A 27216-nucleotide genomic window follows, 5' to 3' on the forward strand; every position below is an offset into this window, starting at 1 on the left:
TTGATGGCAATGAAAAGCAAACATGATCCTAAAGGACATGTGTCCTGTTCTTCACTTTTGCGTGATAAACCTTAGTGGAGCGGAAGAAGTACATGTGCCATTGATGGGAGAATGGTGACGACCCCTAATAGAAGGGCTGAAGTTGACGTCCACCTTCGGCATCTATCTCAGTCCCTTGGTCAGCAAAAAAGCTATTAACAGCTGAAGTGACACTAGCTGTGAACCATCTGGAAGTTTCGTTACAGACTTTCCCTACCGTCCCCCATGGACTTGCCGGTGTTCCTACATCTATCTATGCACAAGCATAATGGCCAGCACAATTCCTCATTCCTGAATCAAGTTTTCAGATCGAATGAAACCCCAGATCCAGCTAAGTTGCCAAGAGGGATCAGTGACGTTGAGGTCAAGTATCTCCTCAGTTACATGCTAATTTGGTGACTGGCACGGCCGGGTCGTGGGCGTTTATTTACACTACCGACTACATTATAGTGGCTGACGTAAGAGGTTGACCTACGGGAACGCCGGGGACGACGCTCAAAAGAGGAGGGAGGCTATGCAATACGATGGTGGTTTATCCCTCGGCATTGGTGAGGCGCCACTTCGGAAATTGTGAATTGGCCTTCTTGTATCTAGCTGAGTGGGATGGCCTTCGGGCCATTCCAGTAGCCCAAACACCTTCTCTGTGCTAAATATATGTATATTCTGCTTGAGTATTGTGTCTTCTTTCTTCTTCAGGGAACCTCGGGACGCTACACTATCATGTAACGTGATAGTGGTTTATCCCTCGGCATTGGTGAGGCGCCACTTTTGTGCGTTGAATTAGCCCCAATGTACCTCGCTGTGTGGGCTGGCCCTTTGGGCCATGCCAATAGCCCAGATGCCTTCCCTGCGCTGAATATATATTCTGCCCGAGTATTTTGTCTTCTTTCGTCTTCAGGGAGTCCCGCGTTTGTAATCACCTGCTGATAAAATATTGGAAGTACAGGCTTAGACTAGTTTTAGGATTGCTCTTTTTGTTTATTTGCAATTGTGCATAAAATTATTTAGGCGATTCTTAAAGTACTTATTTGATTTATGGGAAAGAATGCCTGAATTTATGCTGAATGTTGCAGAGCCGCTTCTAACATTCTTTGGATCCTATAACAAAAAGCATGTATCTGTTTAACGCAAAAATTTTAAACCCTAATCTTATGCAAAAATTTATTTATGTTTATTAATGCATTTATACCATATCTAGATTAAAAGTTTGATGTTAGATCTATTAGGGCCACTCCTGCTTCTGAGTTTCAAGGTCGCACGCGTGGATGATGTCATCCTTCGGTAATCGACGTTTAGAAAATGAGGAGGATGTTTTTAATCAAAACGCTTGGTATCGTAAAAAAACATAAGTATTCCGACTTTTAGGGATGATTATGAATGGACAGAAGAGATGGAACGGGAGGCACGAGCCGCAGTGGACATTTTGTCTGTGATTACTCTGTCAGAGGAGGAGAGAGGTAAACTTGGTCATTTTTGGTCAGCATTTTGCCAACAGAACGTTTTATTGTCAATGCATCAACATACTGGGACAAATTTTATGACAAACACGAGGCCAGATTCTTTAGGAATCGAAAGTGGCTTCCTCGCGAGTTTGTTGAACTCATTGATGGGTCACTCTGTTCTGGTCCATTCCTCTCTGGTCCTCCTTCATTTCCTGGGAAAAACAGTAGATTCCGCGTCCTCGAAGTCGGTAGTGGTCCTGGCAACTCAGTTGTACCAATCCTTGAAAACCGGTGGTAAATCGTCGCCTCTCTAAGCCAATCTTTTCCGCTAGGCGTGGAGAAGATGAGACATTTGTCTACGCCTGTGATTTTTCCGAGAAAGCGGTATCATTGGTTAGATCCTCTCCCTCGTACAACCCCCAATACTGCCTTGCTTTTCAACAGGATATTTCCAAACCGAATCTAACCTGGCCATTCCCTCCAGAATGTATTGATGCTATTTGCTGCATATTTGTCCTCTCTGCCATCAGTCCCGACAGGTAATCGAACGTCCCCCTCTGACAAAGTCTTTAGCTTTTCTCAAACCATCAGGAACCTCTACACCTGTTTACGACCAGGCGGAGTCATATTTTTCAGGGATTACGGTCTGTACGACTTATCGCAGATACGAGTGAAGCAAGGGAGATGTATCGGGCGAAATTTCTACACCCGAGGAGATGGCACTTGTGCCTACTTTTTTGAACAAGGTAATTCACAGATACAAAGATGCATTCTCTAGTAGATGAAATAACCAAATTGTTCACTGATCAAGGTCTCATAGAAAAACAGATAAGGACAGACAGAAGGTTGATAGTCAATCGACGAAAGCGACTGAAGATGTACAGAGTATACATTCAGGGGAAGTACCAAAAGCCACTTTTTTAAATTATTCATGTTTCTTTTACCTTCTCTTTCCGATCCTCCTTGGGGAGTCTGAGAAGGAAGACGGGAAAACAGAATTCGTATAATTTTCCTTTTTTACGTACACTTATAAAATGCACAACCTTCTTTTTTGACCAACCTCTGCCCCGAGTCGATGTAAAGAAGACGGGCCTCCAGAAGGTTTTTGATGTTCCACAAGGCGGCCCTGGTGTTCGAAGTTGATAGATTGAAGAATGCGCGAAGATTAACAATGTTTCGGTTGAGGAGGACTACTGCGTACCTGTAGCCAGCATTATTCCGTTGTGCATACAGTGGAAAGCTGATAGAAAAGGGGGAGCTACGTTAGGGAAATAACTAGGAAAAAAAATTGGGATAAATCAAGGCTGTAAGTCAAGTTGTTAAACGGATGCTCTCAGTTACTTCTTGCTTGATATGATGATGAATCGACCACTCCCTTTACACAAACCGTTTCAGCCGATTTAACTTATAGCTGTCAACGTATGTGTCTAGTTGGAGATGGACGCAATCATCTTTCTCAACTTCACAAGTATTTACCAAATGATTCTCAAGTCCACCTTGTTACTGATCGAAAAGTCCCTTACATAGCGAGGTTTCAAGACCTGACTCCAAATTTGCAAGCAATGCGAGGAGATGTAAACTTGAGTGTTAATTTGGAGTTATCACTAACTAGTCTTCGATTTATGCAGCGGTCCTTGTCTCTAAAAGACAGAAAAAACTTCTCCCCAGAAGAAGAGGTCACAACCACCACCTGGAGAGATATCAGCAGGAGGTAACGAAGAGTGTGAAGCAGCGTTCCCTTCCAGTCTTAAAACGCGCTATTAAGGGAAAATTTTGTGGCGGTGTGCAGCACTGGAATGTCTCGCAAGAACTGCGCGCTTTTTCGACTGGTGCACGAGTCCTACTTACTTACCAAATATACGCTAATGCATACTAAGTTGTATTGAGCGGGTGAATTCCAGACGAAATTGATGTTTGGCCTTCAGCAAGTAAGCATCTTTTAGTGAACAACTTCACTCGCAAGCCCCTCCCCCCGCATTCGTACCCAGCGCGAATACAGACGTCCGCTTACGACCTGTTTGGTGCCTTAAAAACGACGCACCGACTGCGTCGTTTGAAGGTAAACAAATTTATTCGTGCGCCTGATGAACGTTCGAATACAAAAGGCACTTCTCATCATATCAGTCAGTCTGCGAACGGCCCGGAAGGCACGGCACGTTTCTGACCACATAAATTGAGTAAATTAGTGGTCGTTGATGCTCCTTGCCTGTCGCCTATTGCTCTTAATCAAGACAACAGGCGATGGTGACGAGTGCGTGCACGCAACACTATGAAGACGAGGCTAAAGCTCGTGAATATCTGCTCTCGCAGAAGACCCAAGCACGTTACGGAACGATGGTGGGATCCACAAAAGTAGAAAATTTAAGTTGAGTAGCACTGACGTTTCAAAGACAACCCTATAACTGTCAGTGATGATTCTGAAATGTAAATGCAGAATCCACTCTTTGAAATGCGTTTTGTGCTCATTTAGCTTGCAAACTTCGGTTTGCCTGGTCTAACACGTGATAACCATGCACTCCACGACCGCATTTGGCTAAATCTTGGTCCAGGCCGGACTGTGGTTGAAAACTGCACCTAGCGTACTCTAAACTCGAGATTTCCAAATGTCTCACACAAAACTCGCCTCCCATCAAAATAATCCACCACCTTTCGGTACACTACCTTCAGCGTTAGCTCATTTGATTGCTAAAATAACCGTCGAGAGTAACTTTCCTAGTATCTCACTGAATGTAAGGAGATAGAAGGGCCACAAAGTGCACTAACCTCCCCCCAAAGCGATTCACCATAAACGGATCCAAAATCCGTGGCCGAAAGGCATCACTCGGATTTGAAGAAGCCTCCTCCATGGGATATCTCAAGGGCACATTCAGGATGGTAGAGAAGAGCCGGAGGAGGCAAACAATATGGAGGAGGGCAGCACACGCCGTAGGCATCCGATTAGTGAGGAGGAGGCCACGTAATGATTGGGACAAACGCTGTCCCTCCTCTCCATCGTCTTGAATGAGGCAGGAGGGCTTCTTGTGTATCAGCATCCCGTTGCCCACGTCTATCCAAGAGGCTGGTGCGGTGGAAGTGGTTGTTCCCGGAGCGTCACTTTCCAGCAGTAGTAAACCACAGATTGTCAATAGCTAGAAAAAGATGAAAAAATAAGTTTTGTAAAGCCGGTGATGGAATATGGCCGGGTAAACGAATGACGGGTGGGTGGACGAACTGCGTGTCAAAGATCGGCAGTAAATGCTTGAATCCAGAATAGATAGTTGGGCAAATGGGTAAGTGAATGGATGGTGTTCAAGACAAAGGAACCCGGGTGACACTTCAATTGAAAAAAACAAAGATACATAGGTGAGGGGCACAACTACCAATAGGTGAATGTGTCGATGCTCTAAAATAGGTCACTTAAACAATTTCACCCAGTCAAAGATGCCGAGGCCTACCAGCGATAAACAAGTTGGTGATTCCACTCCAAGATCAAGTATCACACATCATCAAATGGCTTGAAAAGATTCAGGTTAACGCCTACGATGCCAACCATATGACAAAACATATGAAAGAAGCCTATGATTAGGCATCCAGGGTGATTACTAAATAGTAATAACTATCAAATCGGCATAAACAACAGCTAGCCTAAGACGGTGCCTCTCCATCGCCTACTTGCAAGTCAGGGAAAACGTAAAAATTTCCAATCGTCTCCTAAAATATTCAACAAAAGAAAGACTCCATTTTAACTACGATATCACTTTAACCATGAGTCACCAATGCTAATGGCAAGACTGTCACGTACAGCCTAACACGTTTGGTACCATGATATCAAAGGCAAATGAACTAACTTAGCCAAACAAAATAGAACGTATTTGGTTATTTAGTATGCCCAGAAGAGGTCACAGGCCTCATTCGGAGAAACATCGTCAGAGGAACACGGAGATGGGGGTGAAGTAGTATTTCTTTGCCTCTCTCCCTCTCCGTCCAAAACTGCACTCATGAGGACTTTCCACAGCCATTTTGGTAGTCATGCTGTCCTTGTGATGATAGGCTGACTCTCTATTCCTGTTTATTTCTCCAGCGGTTGTTCTTGCACACCTTCAAGTTGTATCGAGCAGATAGATCTCAGCAGAAATTGATGTTTGACCTTCAGCAAGCAACCCTTTCCTAGTGAACAGATCCGTCCGCAGTCCGCCACGCACACCAATACACAAAGCAAGCACAGCCTTCCAAGCATTAGGTTACGCTTGGCTTGGTTGTTACATCTTTTAGCAATAAACAATGATGTGATCAGTAAAAAAACAAAAGTGCTGCACGTTTTTACAAGGTGAAGTGAAAACCAACAGCCTCAAATGAACATCACCAGTCATCAGCTGCTAACACAAGCGGGGGAAACTCATTGCCATGGGTTCTAAGATTTTTTCACTCCCCTCGTATCAAGCGTTACTAAGACTTCGGCGGCCACTTTAGGCGCCAGCAACACGTAATGCTCCTCTTATTCATGATCAAGCACTGAGAGCCCTCACGTGACCAAGCATCACCTAGGCATTCATTCCCAAAACCCAATTTTTTCCATGACTCATTTCTGGGCAAAAGCCTCTGCTTCCACTTGGTGTACCTTCGCCAACTACCACATATAGCAAGGTGCTAAGAAAAGCACTTAGGGTTATGGAAGCGAGCAGGTGAACTCGAGCCGCATCTATCGGGTTCCTTCAACCAACATTTTCCGATCTAAGGATGGGTTTAAAATAAGAGAAAAATGGTACAACGCCGAGAGACTGACGCATGCTTACCAATCGCCAATATTCCACCAATGTCTACATGTCTTTAGCCAGAACCACGGGAACTTTCTAGCCTTCTGGCTAGGACTAGGCGCCATAAATAGTGAAGACAAATTTATTTGAGCCATGTAGTAAAAGCCTATCTCCGTCTTTTTAATTCTTGATGTTGCAGACGTTTGAGCAGAGAAGATGGTATCACGGAGTTCGGTAAGACAAAAACAGAGTTTTTTTTCTCTCCTGGGGCTCAAAAGAACCCAATTGTTAGATTTTAAGGAAAAACGAACAAGTTGACACAAAACAGTTCATTGAAGGTACATCTAAATGGACTGAAAAAGTCATGTTGGTTCTGTTGTTTTTGTTTACAGAGGATTTTTTCCATTATATCCGTGGAGTCACCTCCTAGCATGTTACCATTCCTTTAAAATATTGCAAACTTACAGATATTTTATAGAAGTGAGTTAGATTTAACTTCTATGATTGTTTGCTAAAGAAAACTTCCAAATTATTTGATATGTGGCCAACTTGAGCGCGGGAACTTTTAATGTGTAAAACACCAAAAGTATGGAAATAATTGCTACTTGAGGGAGTTAAATCTACAACCACAGGACGATTTAAAAATAAGTAAACCATCGTCCTTGCAGCATAGAGCTTGTATTCTAGTCGAGCTGATAGATGGCCATGAGACGGGCGGATGGACGATTATGCCAGCCTCTGTCATCACCCAGGTGTTTTTGGGTCACCCTCCACCGTGACCACGGCTCAGGTCATCTCGTTTAAGGTCCCTTGTCAGAAGGACACGTCTCAAACACTCACCACCCACAATCCTTTGGGCATAACCGATTCAAATCGTATCCCATCATGAAGGTGACATAACTTCACCAAAAGTGAAAAACAATCGGTAAGGCTAAACAAACAACAAAGGACCTAAAAGTGGAAGATGGACCCCCATAATACCAAAGTGTGAGAGATATAACAACAAACGCAATAGACAGAACTTTTACCCCCCATTTTATTTAATTTGCTTTAACGCTTGTAACACACTTCATTCATCTAGATCGCATTAAAAGTGGAATGCTTGAAGCTAAGCAAGACGAGTCATTACGACTCAAGTATACCGAATGATAAGGACATTGTTGCAGGGGACTACATATTATTATGTAAAGACAGCTGAAGGGATCATGTTTGATAAATTAATGGCTGAATTTATCAGCAACTCACTACCTTTAGTTGAATTTGTGCTAAGGGGACGATCTACTCTGTAGTTATCATTTCTCACCACGAGTAGTCAAAGAAACCACTCCGGCTCGTGCCAACTATACGTGGCATTTGTAAAAAGTAGGATCTATGCTTTAAAAAAGTATACTAGGATGTTTCGACGCCATGTTTTGCGGATAACCCGAAGTCACGTGAAAGCTCAGCCACGACGCAAAAACAGCCATTAATAGTGGGGATTATTATTAAAAACAATTGGATGACTTCACTAATCATAAAAGATGATATTAACCATGCCGACAGTGCTAATAACAGGTAATCCAGGTTATCATGTGCAAGTTTAATAGCAGACGTGAGACAGCCGCATAAAAGCTACTATTTGATTGATTATAATAGTCACCCCTACGACATAAAAACTTGGAGTGAATCTAGCCACCCTATCTACTTTAGTAAGACTATTTCTACTGTCAGTAAAAGACAACAATTATCAGTAGGAGAGATAGCAGGGAATACGACTAGCCATAGCGTCCCGCGAGGACTTTAAGGATTCTCTTTTAACTAATTCGTTAACCCTGAAAATTGCGGAGTAAGTTTTCTATCAGCGCCTTAAAACAAGTTCAGAGAGGAACCAAACACAATACAAACTGAGACAGCAAGAGATTACAATGTGCGACAAGTTTAGTGATGACGTAGGATGCACTTTAAGGTAAAATGTCATAACCTTACATAGTTTGACGGATTTGGCGGCGTCTTCCCAGCCGCAGAGGTCGCTCCGACCACTTCAATGGGATAGAAAGTCGCCACCTCATAGAGCATATGAAAGCGTCGAAGATTGCACAGCTGAAGCATTTTAGTCAATTCCAATCTAAAGCTTAACATGTGCTGACGATCAGACCTACTTCTTCGTCCGAAGACAGCTACCGATACGCGCCATTTTTTGGCTACAGGCTTCTGACAGCACTAGTAATCTGTCTTCCTCCTTATCTATAGTGAAAATATCGTTTGAACTTTTAACTCACCAAGTTCTGCTTTTTGTGAATTGATTGATTCAACTCGGGAATTGAGGCTGCTTATCTTTTTATTCAGAGAGTGAATACGATTTCGTAGAGTTGAAATACGAACATATGTGGTGTTCATTTTATCCACCTAAAGATCACAACCAATTAATCACACGAACTGTCTCAGTGGCCTCGCGTTGTTCTTCAAGGAATGTGCAAAAGTCCTCCTGGAGTTCGGCATACCGCGATTTGGCTAGTTCAATCTTTTGAGCAAGGTAGAGAATTCTAAAATATCCCAGGAGGTAGACAAATAAACCAAAGTTACTGCTTGAGTTGGATTAGAGTGTAGGATGTTTTAATAGGAAGAAACTAAAAACGAGATAATTAAGAATGACAAAAATAGGAAATATTACAGCAGAGTTGATGTCAACGTCACGAAGATGTTCAGCAAAGTAGTAACCGTCAAAACGAAGAATAATTCGATCATTCGGCTGCTCTGGAAACTGAGACTAAAAAGCAGTTCCATAAGAGACGAAGTAGCGACAAACTCACATCAGGGAATAACGAATAAAAAGCGCTGAAATTTACGGATAAAGTCATTACGAAATTCCGCTGGTCCGTATTAGCAACCAGATAAAATCGAAAGACATATACTGAGAAAAAGTGTACAAAGAAACAAATATTTACCTTGAGAAGTTTGTTGAGAGCAATAAGATGAGAAAACGCCTGACACTGTCCAAATTGGGTTCTATGTGAAATGTAAGGAAGGAAACTCGATATCCTACGTTGAAATCCGTACAAGAGTGGCTTCTATAAATGACTGAGAGAGTAAAACAAGATAAAGTCTTACTAGCATTGCCAGCTTGGGACGAAATGGTGAAAAAGATGTTCCTGAATTGACCTCTGGGATTGGAAATCGGTGGAAGCCTGACCTCCTTCAAATTGTGCACAAGCATCACTGAAAGGCCGGATAAATTAAGTAAAATATTAACGAAAATTCAGAAGCTACGATCGCTGCACATCGCTACGGAAAAAGGCAAAGAACTGCAATTTAGGAGAGACGAACAAAATAAATGGAAAGCCATATGAACGCATTCAAAAAAATATCAAATTTAATTCAGCCCGCAAACCTTAAAAGACCTGCCCTGGGGAGATAATGAAGTGCTAACTGTCCGACACCGCCCTCGATACAAAAACATCACCTTAAACGAGAAAACGATTGGTTAGCACACCCACTGGACATTATTTAAACTATCGCACAAACAATTTAAAAAACGGTTTCCTTATTTTGTTAAACGCTGCCTCTCAAATTAACAGAAATTAAAAAGCAAATCTATAGGCGAAGTTGCTTGGCAATAAGTACACGTGCATTTCTGGTGTCTAATCCTATATGCTTCTGGAGCAAATGATTATAATTTAGTAGACCCTTAATGTCAAAAAAAACTTAAGAATGTTTTTTATTGTTGATTTAGGAACTTTGGACTTTAGCTGCTTTAATTGCACATATTACCAACAATATTCAATGCTTCCGGAGAGAAAAAGCTTCAAAATGGATATTAGCACGTTCGTAGAATACCATCTCCTTAAAATTTGTGGTTATAATTCGGCTTGGAAAACGAAGCATGCCTGATATCTTAGGTTTTATGAATGACCTAGACGTCACGAATTGTCCTTTGCAAGTCCCTTCATTTGTCGTCGTTCGTGCTCGCGGCTCATTCTCCTCATTCGGAATGATTTCTTTCGCTTCGCTTAGTCCAAATCCTCTTGTTTTTGAGCCCATTAGTAGCATGAATAGTGTTTATTACGATCCTGCTAATGGGCAGGTAATGTGAGCTGTGTACCTTATCAAGAGAATGGTGGTGTAGCCAAATTGCTTGCTTTGCGTTATTTCATCTTGGAGTACGCCAATCCAGTCTAGCTCTCTTCCGCTTTTTGCATTTAAAGTATGTTGTGCTTTGTAAACACCTGCCACCATTCTCGTCTTGTCCACAAATCGCTTTCTCTTGTGTGAAGTAACTATGATTGGCCCTCATTCTAGGTATTTACTCTTCGTGCGAGAGGTGCTATGGGAGTGAATGTCAAGTCGTTAGAATCCCGAAAAACATCTAATTTTCGGTTGGTCATACCACTTTGCCTATTCATTACGAAATATTTCACGTCTTTTCAGGATCTGTGATAAAGGAGAGGTCCTTTCGATTAAGTTCGATCCCAACTGTACAGTTCTGAGTCTGCAACGGAAGCGAAATTGTGTTGACTTTATAAACTTTGAAAATGGTCGTCCAGAAGACATTGAATACTCGCAAACTTGCAAGGTATGAAGAATTTAAGTATTGGCTTAAATGTTCCCTTTTAGAAAACGGCTTCAAGTATAATCGGTTTTATTTGGTCCAGTGACAACGAAATAATTTTTGTTACAAATGAAGGCTTTGAACTATACCAGGTAAATGTACCTAACTGAATAGAGCTTTTTCTCCACCCTATCTTCTTAATGTGCGTGCTATAGGTTCTTCCTGATAGCCACCTTGTTCGCGCTCTCAAACACGGCTCCGTTCAGACAAACTGGTACGCATGGGATCCTCTCAACAAAATTCTTCTCCTCTCAACTGGTGATTTGGGGAACCGTATCCATGTGACTTCTTTTGCAAATGTGAGAAACTACTGTGTTAATTTGTACTAATTGGTAAAAATACCAGTTATTATTTCAATTTAGAATCGATACTGCATTCGATGCTGTTTTTGTCCCCATTCACCTGTTTGGTGTCCAAATTTAGTTAGACAGATCATTTGTGAATAATTTCTCGTTGATTACTTCCAAGGCGCCCTTGCACATCCTCAAGAGCGCGCAACTTTTGCTCTGAATTTGTGGATTGGACCAGGCAACAGCTTAATTGTTTGAATATGAGGAAATCTTTCAGTTAAACATCTCTCTTATACCATGTAAGATGTGTATTCTGGAGACCAGATCTATAATTTGATTGGTTGGAACATCTATGTACTATTCTAGTTGATAACCTTTCCTGGTGGCAGATTGAAAGAATTTTAAAGACTTCAACCCCTTTTCGGTTTTAGGGTTTTGTAACGAAATGTTCGAGTTTTGAGGTACCCGAAGAAGAGATTCTCTCTCCGTCTTCGACTTCAACATCAGCGGCATCAGATGACTTAAAGAAACTTCAGCAAAAGAATTGTCTTCTGGCTAATCTGTACGTTTTATTGCTGAAAAGTTTGACGTCTGGTTATTTTTTTCCTCTAGTATTCTGTTTACAACGTAGTAACGATGCACTTGGGAACCACCTATACGGTTTGGTTGGTCGGTTCTTCTAATGGGTCTCATGAGAAATAAGGTAGATGTGCTAACAGCTTTAAAATATAGATATTTTGATGGAATGAACTAACCAAGTGGCTACTTGTCTTTTCTCCCTGAACGGTGGCAACATCAACTTTGACGGGGTTTTTCTTTGAGTAGATAACTCATGTGTCTTTCTCAATTTTGACTTTGCTCTTATTCACCATGCATGGACTTCTTTTTTACCTCCTTTTATGCATCAGACCGAATTAATTGATAAATGTTTTCTTTTGCAGCTATGGCCAACTCTACGCTTGCATTCTGTCTCATAGTTTGGAGGGTGGAGTTCAACTTGTACTTTATCAATTGATGCGGTAAGTCAATTTGTCCGATGCAGTCATCCATTCATCATGATACTCTCTTTTAAATTCGGTAGGATACCCACCCGATAGTTCCTCTATTTGACGTTCCGAGTCTTTTCTGAAATAGTAATGAGCCACGCCTCTAGGGGCTTTTTACTAATAATGCACAGGAAGGCTGGGACATAGTGGACACTGAGGCCTTACCTAGTTAAACGCACAACTAAACAAGAAATCAAATCACTTCAGTGTAACTATTTCCCATACTACTTTTTCCCCCAAAGTCATGAAATATATGCAAGTAATTAACGTTTTCACTTATTTTTAAACCAAACTTGGAGTTTGGTTAATCTTATTTGCCTTTAGACGAGGTCCAGTACGACGTCGGCATGTCTTAGTAGTCCCTGAGGTGGGTCGGATTGCGGTGAGTTTTGTGCGCGATCTGGTCCTCGTGCACCACCAACACTCGCGTACCTCTCTCGCCTATGACATCGCTTCTGCCGCTGGTACTGCCTCCGCAACTAGGGGATTAGCAAAGAATGAACGGTTAGATGATTATGGCGGTCCTCAATATCACTATCCTCTTCTCCCACCCGCATCGCTGGCGGAAGTGAGCATCCCTTGCAAAAGTAGGTCAAAATGTCAACACATCCATCTATCGATCCTTTCTTAGAGATGTTCTGCCACCTCTTCGTGTGCCTAGTTGATCCACATTCACATCTTTTAATGCATGTTGAGATATTCATCAAATTACATTACCTGGCTGCTTCCTGAGACTCTTCCAGTTAGAGGACTAGTACTGTGACATGTCTGACCAGCAGTGCCTTCTCTCTCTCATACACCATAAAATAGGTTATTTCTCCCATACGTTTAGTCATCTATGAGTTCGTGTATTGGTTGATTAAGTTGTCTTAAAGACTTTCGTCGACTCGCTTATCCCCTTATCGCTAGTTGTTGTTCACCTATCGAATCCGTGCAAAAGTGAGCTTTTTGTAATTTAATCGAGCAGTTGGGTCCCCTCTCATAAAGTACGAATTTCTTTCTCCTGTCTATGGGTCAGTTTGGGTGCTCATAAAATCTTTTTACATTTCTTCAATTGACTATCTTAGCGAACTCCTGGTAGATGTAGCTGTCCATTATTCCGCCAAATTTCGCTGAGGATGTTCTCAATGTACTCGAATGTGCAAGTTCCCAAGTACGCGACTTCTGTCGACACATGTTGACAAATCTCAGCCTATTTGCGTCATTTTTCTTCTCTTATGGCGGTCATCATTCCTCAACCTTACTTGCGAAGCGCATCAAATATAAGCCTTTAAATCTTATCCTTTTGAGATTTTAAGGAGGTTTTATTTTTTTCTTCTTCCCTTGTAGATGTTCCAGCTCTCTCTCTTGAACCAGAAACCGAGTTTCATACACCTCTATGTATCCTTTCCTTTATTCATCAAATTTAAACCCTATCAATTATAATTACTCGGCTCCCTTAACGGCATCTTCACGAAGACACCCCCTCTTGGATAATCATTCCGCCTAACGTTGTCATTGACGGTAGTCTGGGTAATATTCTATCAACAAATTTAAACCTGCAGTCTTGTTTGCGTCCTTTTTAAATGGGCTTTATTTTTTCCTTGTTTAATTATTGACACAGGTTGCTTATGGACAGTGGATCTGAATCTCGAAGCCTTCACAAAACTTATTCCTGATCCGGTAAGATTTTTATCTTCTTTTCTTGCTATTCTGGGAAAAAGGGAAACAGACAATCCCTTCCCTTGTTTTACTTTTTTAAAGCCGTATGAGCTAATAATGAGGTTGCCTGATATTGTTATTTCCAAGACTTGCTTTTTTTGCTAAAGACAGACATCTATCGAGGTGTCTGAAAGTATGAGGTTCTACTGGAAGGGTGGATTGACTTGCTATTTTCTTTTTGTATATATCGATCACCTTTGAAAATATGGGGAAGGATAAATTCCTTTCTTTTCAGATGAAGTCATACCATTTGGTGTCGTGTGAACTAATTGGTAGTCACCTTCATTTTTTTTAAAAAAAGGAAAATTTTGGACTTTAAATATTAAGCGGACCTAGTCTTGTCTATCTACTAACTCCCTTGAATGTCGGTGGATGTGTGAAATAGCCGAATAAGTTTGTGTGGTAGTAAGAAAAAGAACCAATCGGTAATTTTAAAAAATTACGGGATCATCTTTTTAGCTAAAGATGGAATGCGGAAGTCATTTCACGACGCAGTACACTTGTGTGGCGCGTTTTCCGGTAGGCAAAGTGAACAAAGAATTGGAAGTCATCTGTTGTTAATCCATTCGCCTAATATTTTGGGGTGGTGAAGATTCGGTTTTTGAAGCAAAAAACAACGCAAGTACCATCTGCTGGGTTTGTCCGGCAAAAATCTTGCCAGATGTGGCTGGGTATAAAGTATGCAGAAAGCGGATCAGATCGTAACAAAGACTGTCTTACCGATAGACTAACGCATATTTATCGTCACAGGTTGTCAGAACTCATTGCGGTAAGCTATTATCTAGAAATCATACGAATAAATAGTATCACAGCCTCGGTAACTCGTCAATTTAAATGACCCCCAAACACTGTATCAGTGTGTAGGTATCGCCTAAACGCTGTTTTTTGGAATAAAAAACGGATTTACTACAGACAGTGGCCTGTAGGAGGCTTCTTTACATTCTTGACCTGGTCAATAACTTTAGAACCTGTGTAAACTCTGCAAAACAAAGATGTGAAACCGAGCCAATTAACTGGTTTCGCTGCCCTTTTGTAAAAGCATTAGGGATGCCTGGCCAATCGGAGTACTGCATTGCCCGAGTTTTTTGCACGCCATTGACCAATCAGAATGCCGCATTCCTAATATTATTAAATCTTAACCTGATTTTCAATAGCTTGTCAAGATCGAATGCGCTGCTATCTCTGTAACACGTCATTACGCTTTTTATTTATGACAGAGCCTTGATTTGCGGTCTTTTTCGACTCCTACTACTATTTCACGTGTTTGGGCGAGCAAAATGGACAAACTTGAGGTATTCCTCCCGCACGAAACAAATCGTCAATTAGTAAGATGATTTTGAGTTTCGAATTTGTCAGCCTGGTAGAATCAGCCTGCGCCAAAACCACTCATAATTCATTCCTTTAAAATTGGAAACGATAAAATGAATAGTGGTTAGTATCCAAGCTTCTTTCGTGGTCATTTCCTCCTGGCATCATAACGATTTGCTGGTTTATCAAACCAAGTTGAAATCTTTAATTTAGCTGGTATACGATAGAAGTGGTGTCGTAGGTCATAAGCCTGTCCCACTGCATACTAGCAGCCAGCGCACATATCAACGACCAGCCCTTGCATGTAACATCGTGAAGTGATGAGGTGTCTTGTGAAGATGCAAGAATTTGTGTAATGCGACGACAGAACTGCTGTCCTTTTTGAACAAATCGTATGAACTTTTAAAGACGTTTGTGTGTCCTGCCAGTGCTTATTCTGGACTGAAGAATCCGATTTTGGGTAATCTCTGCATGAAATTGCACAAGAGAGTACTCTTTCTGAGGCCTTTTGTCTTGGGATAAATATGACTTTGAAGCTTATTTGGATCAAAGAGGAAGAAGTGGCGCTCTGTCACTTGCGAAATATTGCCAAGAGGCGGTGTTTGCGTGTATGACTGATGTAGATTAATCGCCATATTTAGCTGATCAAAGCCAAGAACACGATTATTCTGGGCCTATTCTGCCAAAAATTGAACAGAAAGGCATTTAGAAATGTTTTAGGAAAGCTGAATACGGGGGACGCGTCAGTTGGGTATCTAAATCCTTGACAAAAAAGTGGTACAGGCGTTTCAACTTTCAATTTGGGCGGGTGTCTGTTTCGTCATCGTGTCGTGCGGAAGTCTCCTCACAGTTTTAGCTTTGCGGAAACCGTTTTTCTGACTTTTACACTTTTGCATCCTTTTATTTGGTTTGTAATTTCCATTCTTTGATGCCACTTTAAAATGTGCAGTTTTTGAGTGGCAATAGTCTATCGGTTTCCATGTGCCATTGGTTGGTCGTCAGCCAATCAGCTCCCAGTTTCTCCTAAACGTGGCTCGCGCTTGTAGATCACCCTGGTGGATTGTTTGCTAAACCGACCGGGTGCTAAGTCCGTTCTGCGACACTACTGTCAAGACATGGCGGAAAAACTTGTGAAAGCATCCACGAAAACACCTTCGGAAGGGGATGACGGGGATTCCTTTGTTCAACAACTAGAAATCGTCTCCCACCTTCTGTCTCGCCTTGCTGACGTGCAGAAAGCTGCAAGAAAGGCTTCAAAAAGTAGCAGAAGCAGCTATTTATCCGGGTGTGATGGAGAAAGAAGTCAGGTGGGTGGTCCCTTAAGTCTATCAGCCAAATGAATGATCGCATAGATGGCTGGGTAATGTGATGTATGAACGTACAGATTATTTGATTGATGATTAGTTGGAATTGTGTTGTTTCACAGATGCGTGATTGGAGAGCTGAGCCGATAAATGAAACACTGGATGGTTGGTTACTTGGATGAATTTGTTGATGGTTGGGCGATGTGGTGTTTGGTCAGATAGGTCAGAAACATGAATGTATGGCAGGCCAGAGAGGTAAATGGATGGTTTGATAATTCATAAGTCGATGAACGGACGGGCAAGTCGTTGAATGCATAGTTGGTTGGGTGGATGGGTGTTCGTTTGGATGGGTGAATCGACTAAAATCTGGGTGAAGGAATGGGTGGGTTTACAGATGCCCGAATGGCTCGACAGTTATTTTGTTGATTGAATGAAGTAGTGAGTGGATGCATGGATGAGCGAATCGATCCGCACCGTGGCAGAATTATGAATGCATGAAGTGTTTTTTTTCCTAACCATTGGCTTTTTTGTTAGGAAACAGTTCCTTTCGAGCCAATTCGTCGTTTCTATCGACAGCCACTTGTCTTCTCTCCTGATGACGTTTACGAAACTATTTTCGCTCCACTTGCCTCTTTTTCCAATGTGAGTTTCCTTGTTCTTTCTTCCTCTGAAGGATGTATCCGTTTCAGTATAATTTACCTTGTATTGCCAACCCATGAAATGTCCCGGCCAATCGCTTTACCAAAATGTCTTGTGGACTGGCCAATCACTGCCCAAGGCTTCAGATTACCTAGTTATCAAGTCGGAACAACTTTCTTCCAAAGAATCGCGTGAATTTAGAAATAAGGTTTAACACTTATATTTTGTATGCAAAAGCTTATGCAGAAATTTCGTTTCCAATCTGTTAAACGCGCTCCAGATAATCATCCATTCTGTATCAGGTCTCTCTTACCAATAGAATTACAACTCTTCCATTTTTTCTTTTGCAGGACCTGAAAATCCAGAAAATTCTTTCTCATCTCATCTTAGGATATATTAGCGATCTCAAGTCTCGTTCCCTTGTTATTGATGTAAGTGTTTATTAGATTTTACCACTTTTGAAAGGGAAGGAAGACAAAACTTTCAACAACCTCAGTGTAGAGTTGTTTGGCCATGTAAACCGGGATTTTTGCGGGAAGTGTTTGATTTTTTGCCATTAGTTACAAACTGCTCCAAACCCACTCCTATGGTATAAAGAACGAGGCCTTTTGGTGAGAAATTCACTCAAAGCCCATGTCTCTCATTGAGGCAGTCACGAGATGCTGAGCTAACCCTCAGCGATTCTCATTCGTTTGCTGTAACTGTCGTGGATGATAATCTGGATGATCATGATGGGGTTTCTGCAAAGAGAGCGCTCTCAATGTTGGCTAGTTACTCCCATCCCTCTTATTTCTGGTTTAACGTTGAACTGCCTCTCTTTAGGCTTTTTTTTACTGCTTCGCCAACTTTTGTTTGGCAAAATTTTGCTTCAAGATCAGTAACTGACTGCGTTTATGTGTATTTTGGGTCTGCCAAAGTTTTCTTTTTGAGTTTTGAATGCTTCGACCATGGGAAAATTCAAAATACATGATTTTATTAAAGCTAAGGCGCGAAGCGTTACCTTCCTTCCTCCCACTTTAAGGTACGCAGTGTGTTCTTTCTACAGATGCGTTCTACAGTAGCATTGTTCTTCTACAGGAAGTGCAGCCTCTTCCCGCCAATCTATTATTCCAGACTGCTTTTGAAGAAGATGAAGGAGGAAGTTATCATTGTACACAGTTGTGAGTGTCACCAGTATACCACACCAATTCACTTGGCTTGCACAACTTTTCAGGTTGGTTTAGGTGCGCATTACTGACAGAAGAAACCATTTGCAGTTCTTCCTCTGGAGAGCGCCCCACTACTTGTCTCAAGTTGTTGTAGACTTCCAAACTACACTTGTCCTTAGGTCAACATTCTGCAGAATCTTTTACTGGAAAAGTAGAGAGTGTTGCTGTTGTTGTACTTTGACAAAGCCTTGTTTTTCCACATATAATGTATTCCTTGGCATTGGGCTAAAATTTATATGCCATCTGAATGTTTTTACTGCATGAAAACTGTCTTGGATTGTTTTGTCATTGCCCTTATCTTGATTGACAAGCATTTCTTAACTCTTCTTTTTGTTTTTTACTCACCTTTTAGCATATATTCTACACCCTTCTGGTGGAAAGTCTTGTCAAATCTCGCGACTTCTCGCGTCTCGTTCATCTCCTTCGTTCGAATGTTATTGTTGATTCAACGGAAATGGTGTGTTTTTTACCCTGGTCATTTGAGTTTTTGTTGTTTTCTTTTTGATGGTTCATGTGTCCTTCAAGGTTGAAATTTGCCTTTTTGGAGCATTCAAGTTACAGGGCGGTTAAATCTCTAGGTAGATTGATGAATCTATGGATGTTTTAATGCACCACCAGCTTGTTTAGTAGCTGAATAGATTAGCAGGTGAATATTAAAATGGTCAAAGATGTGACTGGACAGGTGAATGGAAGGATGAATAATCCGACGAATGGTCGTGCGCTTAAATGACTAGAAGACTGAAAAGACGAAGGAAGAGATGACCTGATGGAGAATTGAATGACTGGGCGAACTTAATACGTGGAATAATCCGATGGGTGGATGGCTAAATAGATCTGTGGACAGGTAGCTAGGCTAGTCGTTATGTGGGTGTTTTAAAGAATGGTTAAACAGTTGGACTGATTGGCAATGGATAGTGTCAGGGGGATGCGGACGATGCAAATGAGGCTGAAGGAGTATATTCATTTCATTTCATAGCACATCATCCAGTTCTTCCCACTGTGGTGTGAGATCGCGTAGTTATTTCGATTGTATGCAACCTTCTCAATGATTCATCGGTTTTGTTTGTTCCCCATGACAAAAAAATTCTCATTTTTCCCACATCCTTGAGTTGTGACGGATCATATCGAGTAGGTAGAGATAATACAAGGTGATGAATGGAAGAATGCACAGTAGCTTCACTAGCCTCCTAAACGTTTTACCCAAAGTATGTGTTTGTTCTTTGCCTGCTTCCTCTAGGCCAACCAACTTCTCTCCTTTGAATCCGCCTTTCCTCCAGCTGGTCGATTGGCTCTTGATATGCTTCGGGTCTGTTCTTTGTTCTCTTCTTTCATTCCGCTCAAGGTTGCTTAATCACTAAACCCTTTACCTATGTCATGCCACAATCATTAAGATCTGTGTTTAGCAGTTTGCTGTTGGACTGCTAGAGGACGACCAGTGGTCAGCGTCCAGGTTTTAGTAGTGGCACCAAAACTCACCCAACCGAATTGGTTAACTTAAATTCCACCTAAGCATTAAAGACTATGGAGTGCAAGTAGTCTCCTTAGCTTTTTCTCATCCCCAAATTTATTTGCTCTGTTCAAGACACACGAGTCGACGTAAGTGGTTATTCACAGACTCTCGGAGACCACAACATGTGTTAAGCGTGTAGTCTTGCCAAATACTACTGGAAGATAATTAAGTAATATTATGGCGAGTCGATATCTCTTCGGTGTAAAAGAGGCGTACTTCTAATTTTTCGTGAGACCACTTAAGATTTATTCTTTTATGTGAAATAACGTGTAATCCGATTTATGGAGGGTTTCAATTGGTCATGACTGTTAGTAAACAATGACACTAATTTAGTTTTTTTTGTCCCATTCACAAACATCTTTTATCACTTAGATGAGGTCAAGAAATTTCCTGTTTTGCCATAAAAGCGAGGCTCCATTCCCTTTCCCAGGGATTACCGCCTCTCAGACGTTTACCATTCCGATGGTTTAATTTTTATTAACGTACTTTATTCTGATCGGTCAATTTTTGTGCCTTTCCTGTTTTTAGCGCCTAGGAACCTCCAATGAAAGTATCGTTGAGGTGCTTCTGGCTAAGAAAGATCCCATAATGGCATTGCGGTCAGTTTCTCCTTTCTATGCTTCTTTATTAGCATTCACCAATTTCAAAAAAAAATAGATTGATATCCATTGGAAGAGGAGTTATTTGCCTCCTCCCTTCTACTAAAATGGTTTTTTGGTAGCCAACTCAGTGTTTATGGGTGTTGCTAGATCTTTGACTTTCCCGCTTTGGAAATAGCGTCGGTATACAACTTCAGGCTGTCAAGTTGTGAAAGTACGTTAAGCGCTGATGCCGGGTGACCAACAAAAAATATCGCCCAGTTTTCAGTATGTCTTACTACATTGCCTTGATGCAACCAGTAGGAACTCTGAAGGTGTCTGTTTTTTGTTTGACGCATGCATTGTTCTCTTTTTAACTCGCATATTGTTATGTTGGCAGTAGGACGAATCTGATAAATATGATTTGACCTTGTCTGCCTGCCGACCTGCATTTAACTCGTTTCCAAAGCCACAGAAGCTCCACTTGTATAGTGTCTGGAGAGGGAATGCCTGTAGCCTCTGAAAAATCTCCTGTTTCGAGCTTCCAGTAGCTCTTATTTTCGTAGCCGTCTCACGAGTATTCCTGAGCCTCGGGTCCACGCTCACTCCCTCCTGATTGACGAATATCAGGAGGTGTATTAGGTAAGACGATAGTCATTACAAGGACCAGGCCAATTAAATACCATAAATGTACGAGACTAGGTCACTCACCGTCTCCGGCAGTCTCCATTAGCCGATCAGTCGTAGCATACGCGCAGGCCGTATTTTCCTGCTTACTCGTACCGGTCGGCAAGCAAAAACGTCTGTGCTGCAGTCTTCGCTTACTGATTACTCCGATTGGGAACTCGACAGGCTCCAGGCTCACGCATAGGACCCTCGCTTTTCGATTATGGAAGATTTTGCACCTCTGTTTTGCGTCAAGTGGAGCCTAACGCGGTTTCATTGTGAATGATGAACAATTGTTTCACACTTACATCGACTTGAAGCGGAAATCGTGCACCTAGACCCTCCTTCAGACATCCCTTTGAGGGCTTATCACCCTTCCTTGGCCTTGTCCAGTTGTATGTCAATTGGGCATTTGAGAACTAAAACCTGAAGTAGAAATATAGGTACTCAGGCTTGGGTTGTTTCCTTCACGACACAAAGCGTAGAATGTACACGTGAGGCAAATGATGTACAGGTGTGCGTATGTTGAAGACCTCAAATTCACCTTCCGCAGCGTCAACTGTGTGCTGCAGTTTTACAGAGCTGTTGACATCGTGCCAGTTGTCGTCTCAGCTGTGCCTAGAAGGTAATCGGAAATAATAAACTAGTTGTAGTGGAGGCAAGAGTGTTATGATCTGCCTACACAGCAAGGAAAGTAGGTGGAACCCGTTTACGGCCTCAAACAGACCGTGGCGTGCTTGAGCATCTCCCACAATATCCGATTCTGTAGTCCACTGGACAGGTAACAGCAGACTCGGGATTTGCTGCTCTAATTGTTTGTTTTTACCAAAACTATGTTCTGCAGTAGACTGATTGGATCTCTTCTTTTACTGTCTTGTAGATTCTGCAAAGATCACCGAGAATTGCTAGGTCTCCAGGGTACACCACGGAAGATTCTAGATGCCGCTAAACTTTGTGAGGACCCAATGATCTTCTACTCTGCGTTTCGATTCTTTGAACGTGCTGCCCCACTCGCTCCCTCTCTCGTTCAAGGTATTTTTTCTTGATTGTTTAACTCCTTTTTCCTTGGGCCAAAAAATGTTAGCCCCTTTAACTTTGAAAGTCAAGCAAAGTGATGCTGTTGGTTGTTGAGTCTTAATGTTACAATCTGATTGGTCAGTGGACTAACTTAGTCTCTGCTTTATATGAATTACAAGTTATTGCCTTCTGACTTAATTAATTTTGCTTTTTAGATCCTAAATTTCGCCCCTATTTATCGTACTTCGCAAATTTATTTGGTCCAGGAAGTCTTGTTCTCACTAATATCAACTGAGATGAAAAATTGGGGATTTTTGTCTACTTTCTTGTTGATTTGTCTGACCTTCTTTGTTTATTAATTTCTGAATAATGTTTGGTGTTGAATGAAAATGAAGACATTTCTATGATCTCACATACATGTATTTTCTTTTTTTGCAGAAAGACAAGGCTGTGGTTATTTTCCTCCCTTAAGGAAAGGTTGCCTAGTTTTGTTCGTACACTTCCGACTTCGGTTGGTAGGTAGGTAGGAGGATGTAAAGTTAATAAAATGTGGGGAAATTCATGCACCCCTTTTCCTGTCTGTTGGGCGGTTTTCTTGTCTTGGAAGTGCATCCCTTGTCACTTAGCGTACTTAGTTAATCGACAGTACATACGAAATTTGGCACCTTTTCCTTTCTGGATAGTCGTGGCTCTCGAAAATGTGCGTTTAGTATTTTTCAATCGTTAAGGATTTCAGCCTCCTATGCAACTTCCCATTACATTAATATACTAGCTGGGTTGGATTCTTCTTATGTTTGCTACTAACCAGCATCAATTAAGTAGTATATGACGGGCTTTAAAATACTTGAATGGCTGAAAATCTTTATTAGGAACCCTAAAATTCAGACGGAAACGTTAACTATGCCAGTCAAGGTGGCCAATAAAGTGCAAAGTCGTGGAGTCAACGAAATTGGTTGGTCAGAATTTCGTCGAATGGGTTGGTGATTGTTTTGATGCGTCATTTTTGCTGGCCTGTGACTCAAACGATTTCTTAGTTTAAAACCTGTAGCTTCAACCGGAAGGTTTCTTTCCATGCTTTAAATAGGACTCCGCAGGAAATGCCATTTTAAGTCACTGCTGCCTAATATCTACAGTTTTGTCTGAGGTCGAAGTGAGCCTCATGACCATTGAAGGGTTGGAAAGCTCCAGCCATGCCGTTCAGCAGAGGTGCAACTCGTGGCGATCGAAGAGATTGCATAGTTAAACAGCCAATCAGGCAGAAGATTGGATCACCACATAGCTCTCCACCATCTTCAATCCATCGCCCTTGGCGCCTTATTTGGTCATTTGTTTCGGTCCCTCATAAGCCGAGGAAGTTATTTGTTCAGTTTACATGCGGGCACGAAAACATTTGCTTCCAACGCTAGCAATGAGCCGCATCACTTCTATTTTATTCTAAGGGGAGGTAGATTTCCCGACTTCTTACTGTTTAAGGCTGGACGATGCCCTGTAACAGTTGAATTTCATGGACTAATCACTAATGTGCTTTTATTGAAGGACAGACTAGCATCTTAAAATTCCACGTGTGGAGAGTTATCTCTTAATTCAGTGTCATCCAGTCTCACTCTGATTTTCATTCGGTAAGCAGAGACTCGGTGTAGGCACCGTTTGATCACGCAGTCAACATCGACGCGGACGGTTTTTTAAAGAAATTCTTCCAAAACCCTCAAGTCTGGCATCGCTTCGCTTTTTTGATAGCCTCCTTAAGGTACTCGAGATTGGTAGTGTTTCAGGTTGAAGTCATTTCAGTCTTTCTCGTGAGAGTCTTTGCAGACGCACCTATCCTCAGGGAATGTAATATCTCTGGAAATCGGGATATTTGTTCTTTTAGATCGTAATCGCCTGCCAGGAGGCCTGTGGGTGTGTAACCCCCGTGAATGCAAAGCTCGAGTCAAAAAACGAAACTTCTGTAACAACTTTTAACAAGTCAGCCTACTTACGGTGGTAATAACAAGACTTGACAATTTTTTCGGGGGATTTTTTGGTCATTTTTGCAACAAAAAAGATAGTCTTGAAAATTTTTGCAGTCCTAAAGTGTGGGACACCTGCCGATGGCAGCATGGGAGATTTCCGTGCGCCTTGGCTACCGATAAGGGAGTAATGGGATCATGCGATGATGAGAAAATTCTGTTCTATTCTCAATGATCTACGAACCTGCAAGGATTTCATTGTTATCCCAAGGCAAGACCGGAAGTCTTGTAGCATGGGTGATGGGAGCAGGATGACATAATAGTGATGTTGATGTCAAATGGTGAATGAAATGAGGCTGCGTTGAATGCCATCTCGTCTCGATGCCTACAGCCGCAGGGGCTACTGATGCAGCCTTTGCTCCTCCTCTTCACATCGTCTTTTAAAACGCCCTTTTTTAGGTTGTTTGCCTATTAACTAATTTACAGCTATCGTTAAGTTGATGTACACACCTTTAATCATTCCTCCAAATCATTTTTTACTCACCACTTACTCCGTGTTTCTAAGGCTTGGATAAATTCATCGCCCAAAGGCTACATCAGCTTTGCCTTCGCTGCGTGTTTCTTATGGCAAGCCAGACGCCAGTTGTAACGTAGAATTTACCTGTGATGCATCTCTACCTTGAGAAGTGGCCACTGCCAAAATGGGTTCTTCGAGTATTTTACTTCCTGTATTGTAAAAATTATCTCTGAGAAGTCTACATAGCGTACTGTAGGTGAGAGGGAAGAAAGGAAGTGCATGCAGTCCCATCTTCCTCCTCTCTGTCTTCTTTCAAGTGATGACTACCACTTCTTGGGACCGGTAGCAGACACTCACGCGTGAAGTCAAACAGGCAATTGGAAATCCCCTCTCTCATGGACTCCGGTGACGAGGTGTTGTGTAGGGGTGAAATTAGCAAATAGCTTGTGTTCTGTCGAAAAGGATGGTAGAGTATAGCTATTTGAGTAAGGCATTTGAAGAGTAGCCTTCTGAAGTCAACTGTAAGGCATCACTTGATTATCTTGTAATGTACGCTGAAAACAATTTTACCTGGATATCCTTCGACACATGCAAAGCTAAAGAACAAAAAACTTATTTTCTCCCTAATTCTCAAGGTTATTCATTTAAAAATAACTATTAATGATGATGCCAATGGGCTTGACACCAGAGGTCAATTACATAAAATCAATGGCAGAATCAACAGCATGATTAGAAGTTTGAGATTGTCACTTGTAAAATGTTGAATTTTTTTAAATACTACCTTGTTTTAAATATATTCCCCTATTATTGGCAGCGTTGACAACCCGCCCCTGGCATGCCCTTTGACCTTGGCAGTGTGGACACACGTGTCCTCCAAGTGGCGTGTTTATTACCCTCTCATAAAACACATTCAAATCCAAGTAATTTGCATACACACACGCAGACACACGGAGGGAGACGGTGAGGCAGAGAATCCAGTCAAGTATGGGGGGAGACCGTCCCATTACATTTTATGTACCAGCACAAGGTAATATAGCCAATAGAAGCAGTTGTAGAGGAGAAAACAGGCAGGAAAGAGAAAACGACTGTAGCCGTCAATTTCAGATATCTTTTTCGGTTTCCGTGTCGGTAGTTCATCACTCTTAGGCACAGGAAAATCACGCCATTCTTCCGATGGCAGCAGTGCAGCATTCAACGCATCCGTCATTATCATATTTTGTTGAAGCTCCGCTTTACTTTGCCCAATGTCCGCAGGGAAGATCTTGGATTTACTCATCTCTTCGGGTAAAAAGACTTCAATGAGAATGCGTTCCATCTCCTCGCAGAACTCCAATTTTCCTCTTTTCAAAGCCAATGCAGTGGCATTAGCCGAATCAATGAATTTTCGTGGACTGGCCTCGGAAAATCCTGCTGCGGATAAGTAGATACCCGAGGCTGAAGGCCCACGTTGATAAAACACCTGTTGACAGGTGGCACACCATCGCGATAACTCATGACGCACCGCATTGCGAACATCATCCTTCCAGTCCTCGGTCTTGATACGTCTCGCCACGTGAGAAGCAACAGTGAATTCAATTAATACGCCAACATCGAAAATTATGCATGCGATATTCCATACATCAATTGCTTTAATGTACGACACTCGTGGAAGACTGGATGCAACTCCAGAAGCCTGTGTGAGGATGCTAAGAAGAGTCAGTAATCCCAGGGTAACTCTAGCTGGTTTCGCATCTAAATCCACCCAAAAACTATGCCACGAAGCGACTATAATTAGGAAATTGGGGATATAGACACTGGAAAGCCAGGAACCGAGTTCACGAGTCAATGTGAAACGAATTTCTAGGCATGTGTAATTTCCTGTCGATGTAGACGACTCGGCACTACAATCATAGGAAATCACATTCTCCGGACTGTTAAACTCCGAAATCTGCATTCCAGGTGACATTGAGATTGGTGTATCATTCCGCCAAACAAATTGAAGCTCTGAATACTCGTAACCATAGCTTCCAATATTCATAGTACAGTCCTGGCTATCCATGGGAAAGTTGGCTAAATCCATTTGACAGGAGAAACGCATAGTGATCTTCTGGCTGTAAAGGATATTTCCATCTGGTGAAATTCGTGTTAGGTAGTTGGGTAGGGTCATTTTGTGCAAACGACCCTCTTTGCCATTTCTAAAGAAGAGATCAGGTAGCCAAAGTTTTCCCTTTAATTCAGGCGAAACAAGATTTTTTGTAAATTTTTTAAATACTGGATGCCTATCCCAAGCCAGACGTGGATCTCTCCACTCCTGGCGCAGCATCATGTCTGCAGTGTACTCCATCATTCGCACATCCACTGATGTGATAGCTGTTACAGTGATGTAGACAATGACAACCGAAGGTTCTTTATTAGCCGCTCCTGGTCGTTCGTGGCTTTGATAATTCTCAAAGAGATAATCCATAATCTGTTCGCGCATTGAGGTTCCATTGAAGGCGACTGTAGTTGTATTTGATTGAGCAGAGGTCAGCTGAAGTAGAAGGAGAAAAGTAATTGCCAGAAGCAGCATCCTTAGGGAAGCTAAAGACGATGACATGTATGAGGACGCCCGTTAGCCCATATTCTAGGTACGCAAACCAGTCTGTCACGCTGATTGGATGCCCAGCCAGGTGGGTGACCAATGATCGGCGAAAAGAGCCAGGTGT

At 41.9% G+C, this 27216-nt stretch overlaps 4 protein-coding genes across 4 annotated transcripts; 2 read left to right on the plus strand and 2 right to left on the minus strand. All coding sequences in view use genetic code 11, as the record gives it.

Annotated features, from left to right (window-relative positions):
- Positions 1-1249: 1249 nt before the first annotated feature.
- On the plus strand, positions 1250-2259 carry EGR_06585 (Methyltransferase-like protein 2; the record flags this gene model as incomplete). The annotated part of the gene is made up of 5 exons (XM_024495834.1): positions 1250-1320; positions 1405-1496; positions 1535-1775; positions 1814-2020; positions 2073-2259. The coding sequence occupies 5 exons, from the start codon at positions 1250-1252 to the stop codon at positions 2257-2259; spliced, it is 798 nt and encodes a 265-aa protein (XP_024349794.1).
- A 151-nt stretch (positions 2260-2410) lies between these two features.
- EGR_06586 (hypothetical protein) lies at positions 2411-9650 on the minus strand (the record flags this gene model as incomplete). The annotated part of the gene is made up of 14 exons (XM_024495835.1): positions 2411-2453; positions 2542-2682; positions 4245-4609; positions 8180-8318; positions 8353-8437; positions 8473-8599; positions 8631-8736; positions 8777-8820; positions 8865-8960; positions 9004-9104; positions 9139-9199; positions 9237-9271; positions 9302-9386; positions 9582-9650. The coding sequence occupies 14 exons, from the start codon at positions 9648-9650 to the stop codon at positions 2411-2413; spliced, it is 1497 nt and encodes a 498-aa protein (XP_024349795.1).
- Positions 9651-10181: 531 nt separating this feature from the next.
- Positions 10182-13544, plus strand: EGR_06587 (hypothetical protein; the record flags this gene model as incomplete). The annotated part of the gene is made up of 6 exons (XM_024495836.1): positions 10182-10274; positions 10490-10566; positions 10619-10763; positions 10805-10891; positions 11521-11749; positions 13465-13544. The coding sequence occupies 6 exons, from the start codon at positions 10182-10184 to the stop codon at positions 13542-13544; spliced, it is 711 nt and encodes a 236-aa protein (XP_024349796.1).
- Positions 13545-25535: 11991 nt separating this feature from the next.
- EGR_06588 (Glycine receptor subunit alpha-3) lies at positions 25536-27107 on the minus strand (the record flags this gene model as incomplete). The annotated part of the gene is made up of 1 exon (XM_024495837.1): positions 25536-27107. One exon carries the CDS (start codon positions 27105-27107, stop codon positions 25536-25538), a length of 1572 nt encoding a protein of 523 aa, XP_024349797.1.
- Positions 27108-27216: the final 109 nt, after the last annotated feature.

The sequence above is a fragment of the Echinococcus granulosus genome (assembly GCF_000524195.1).
Source record: "Echinococcus granulosus chromosome Unknown EG_S00059, whole genome shotgun sequence".
Classification (NCBI taxonomy): domain Eukaryota; kingdom Metazoa; phylum Platyhelminthes; class Cestoda; order Cyclophyllidea; family Taeniidae; genus Echinococcus; species Echinococcus granulosus.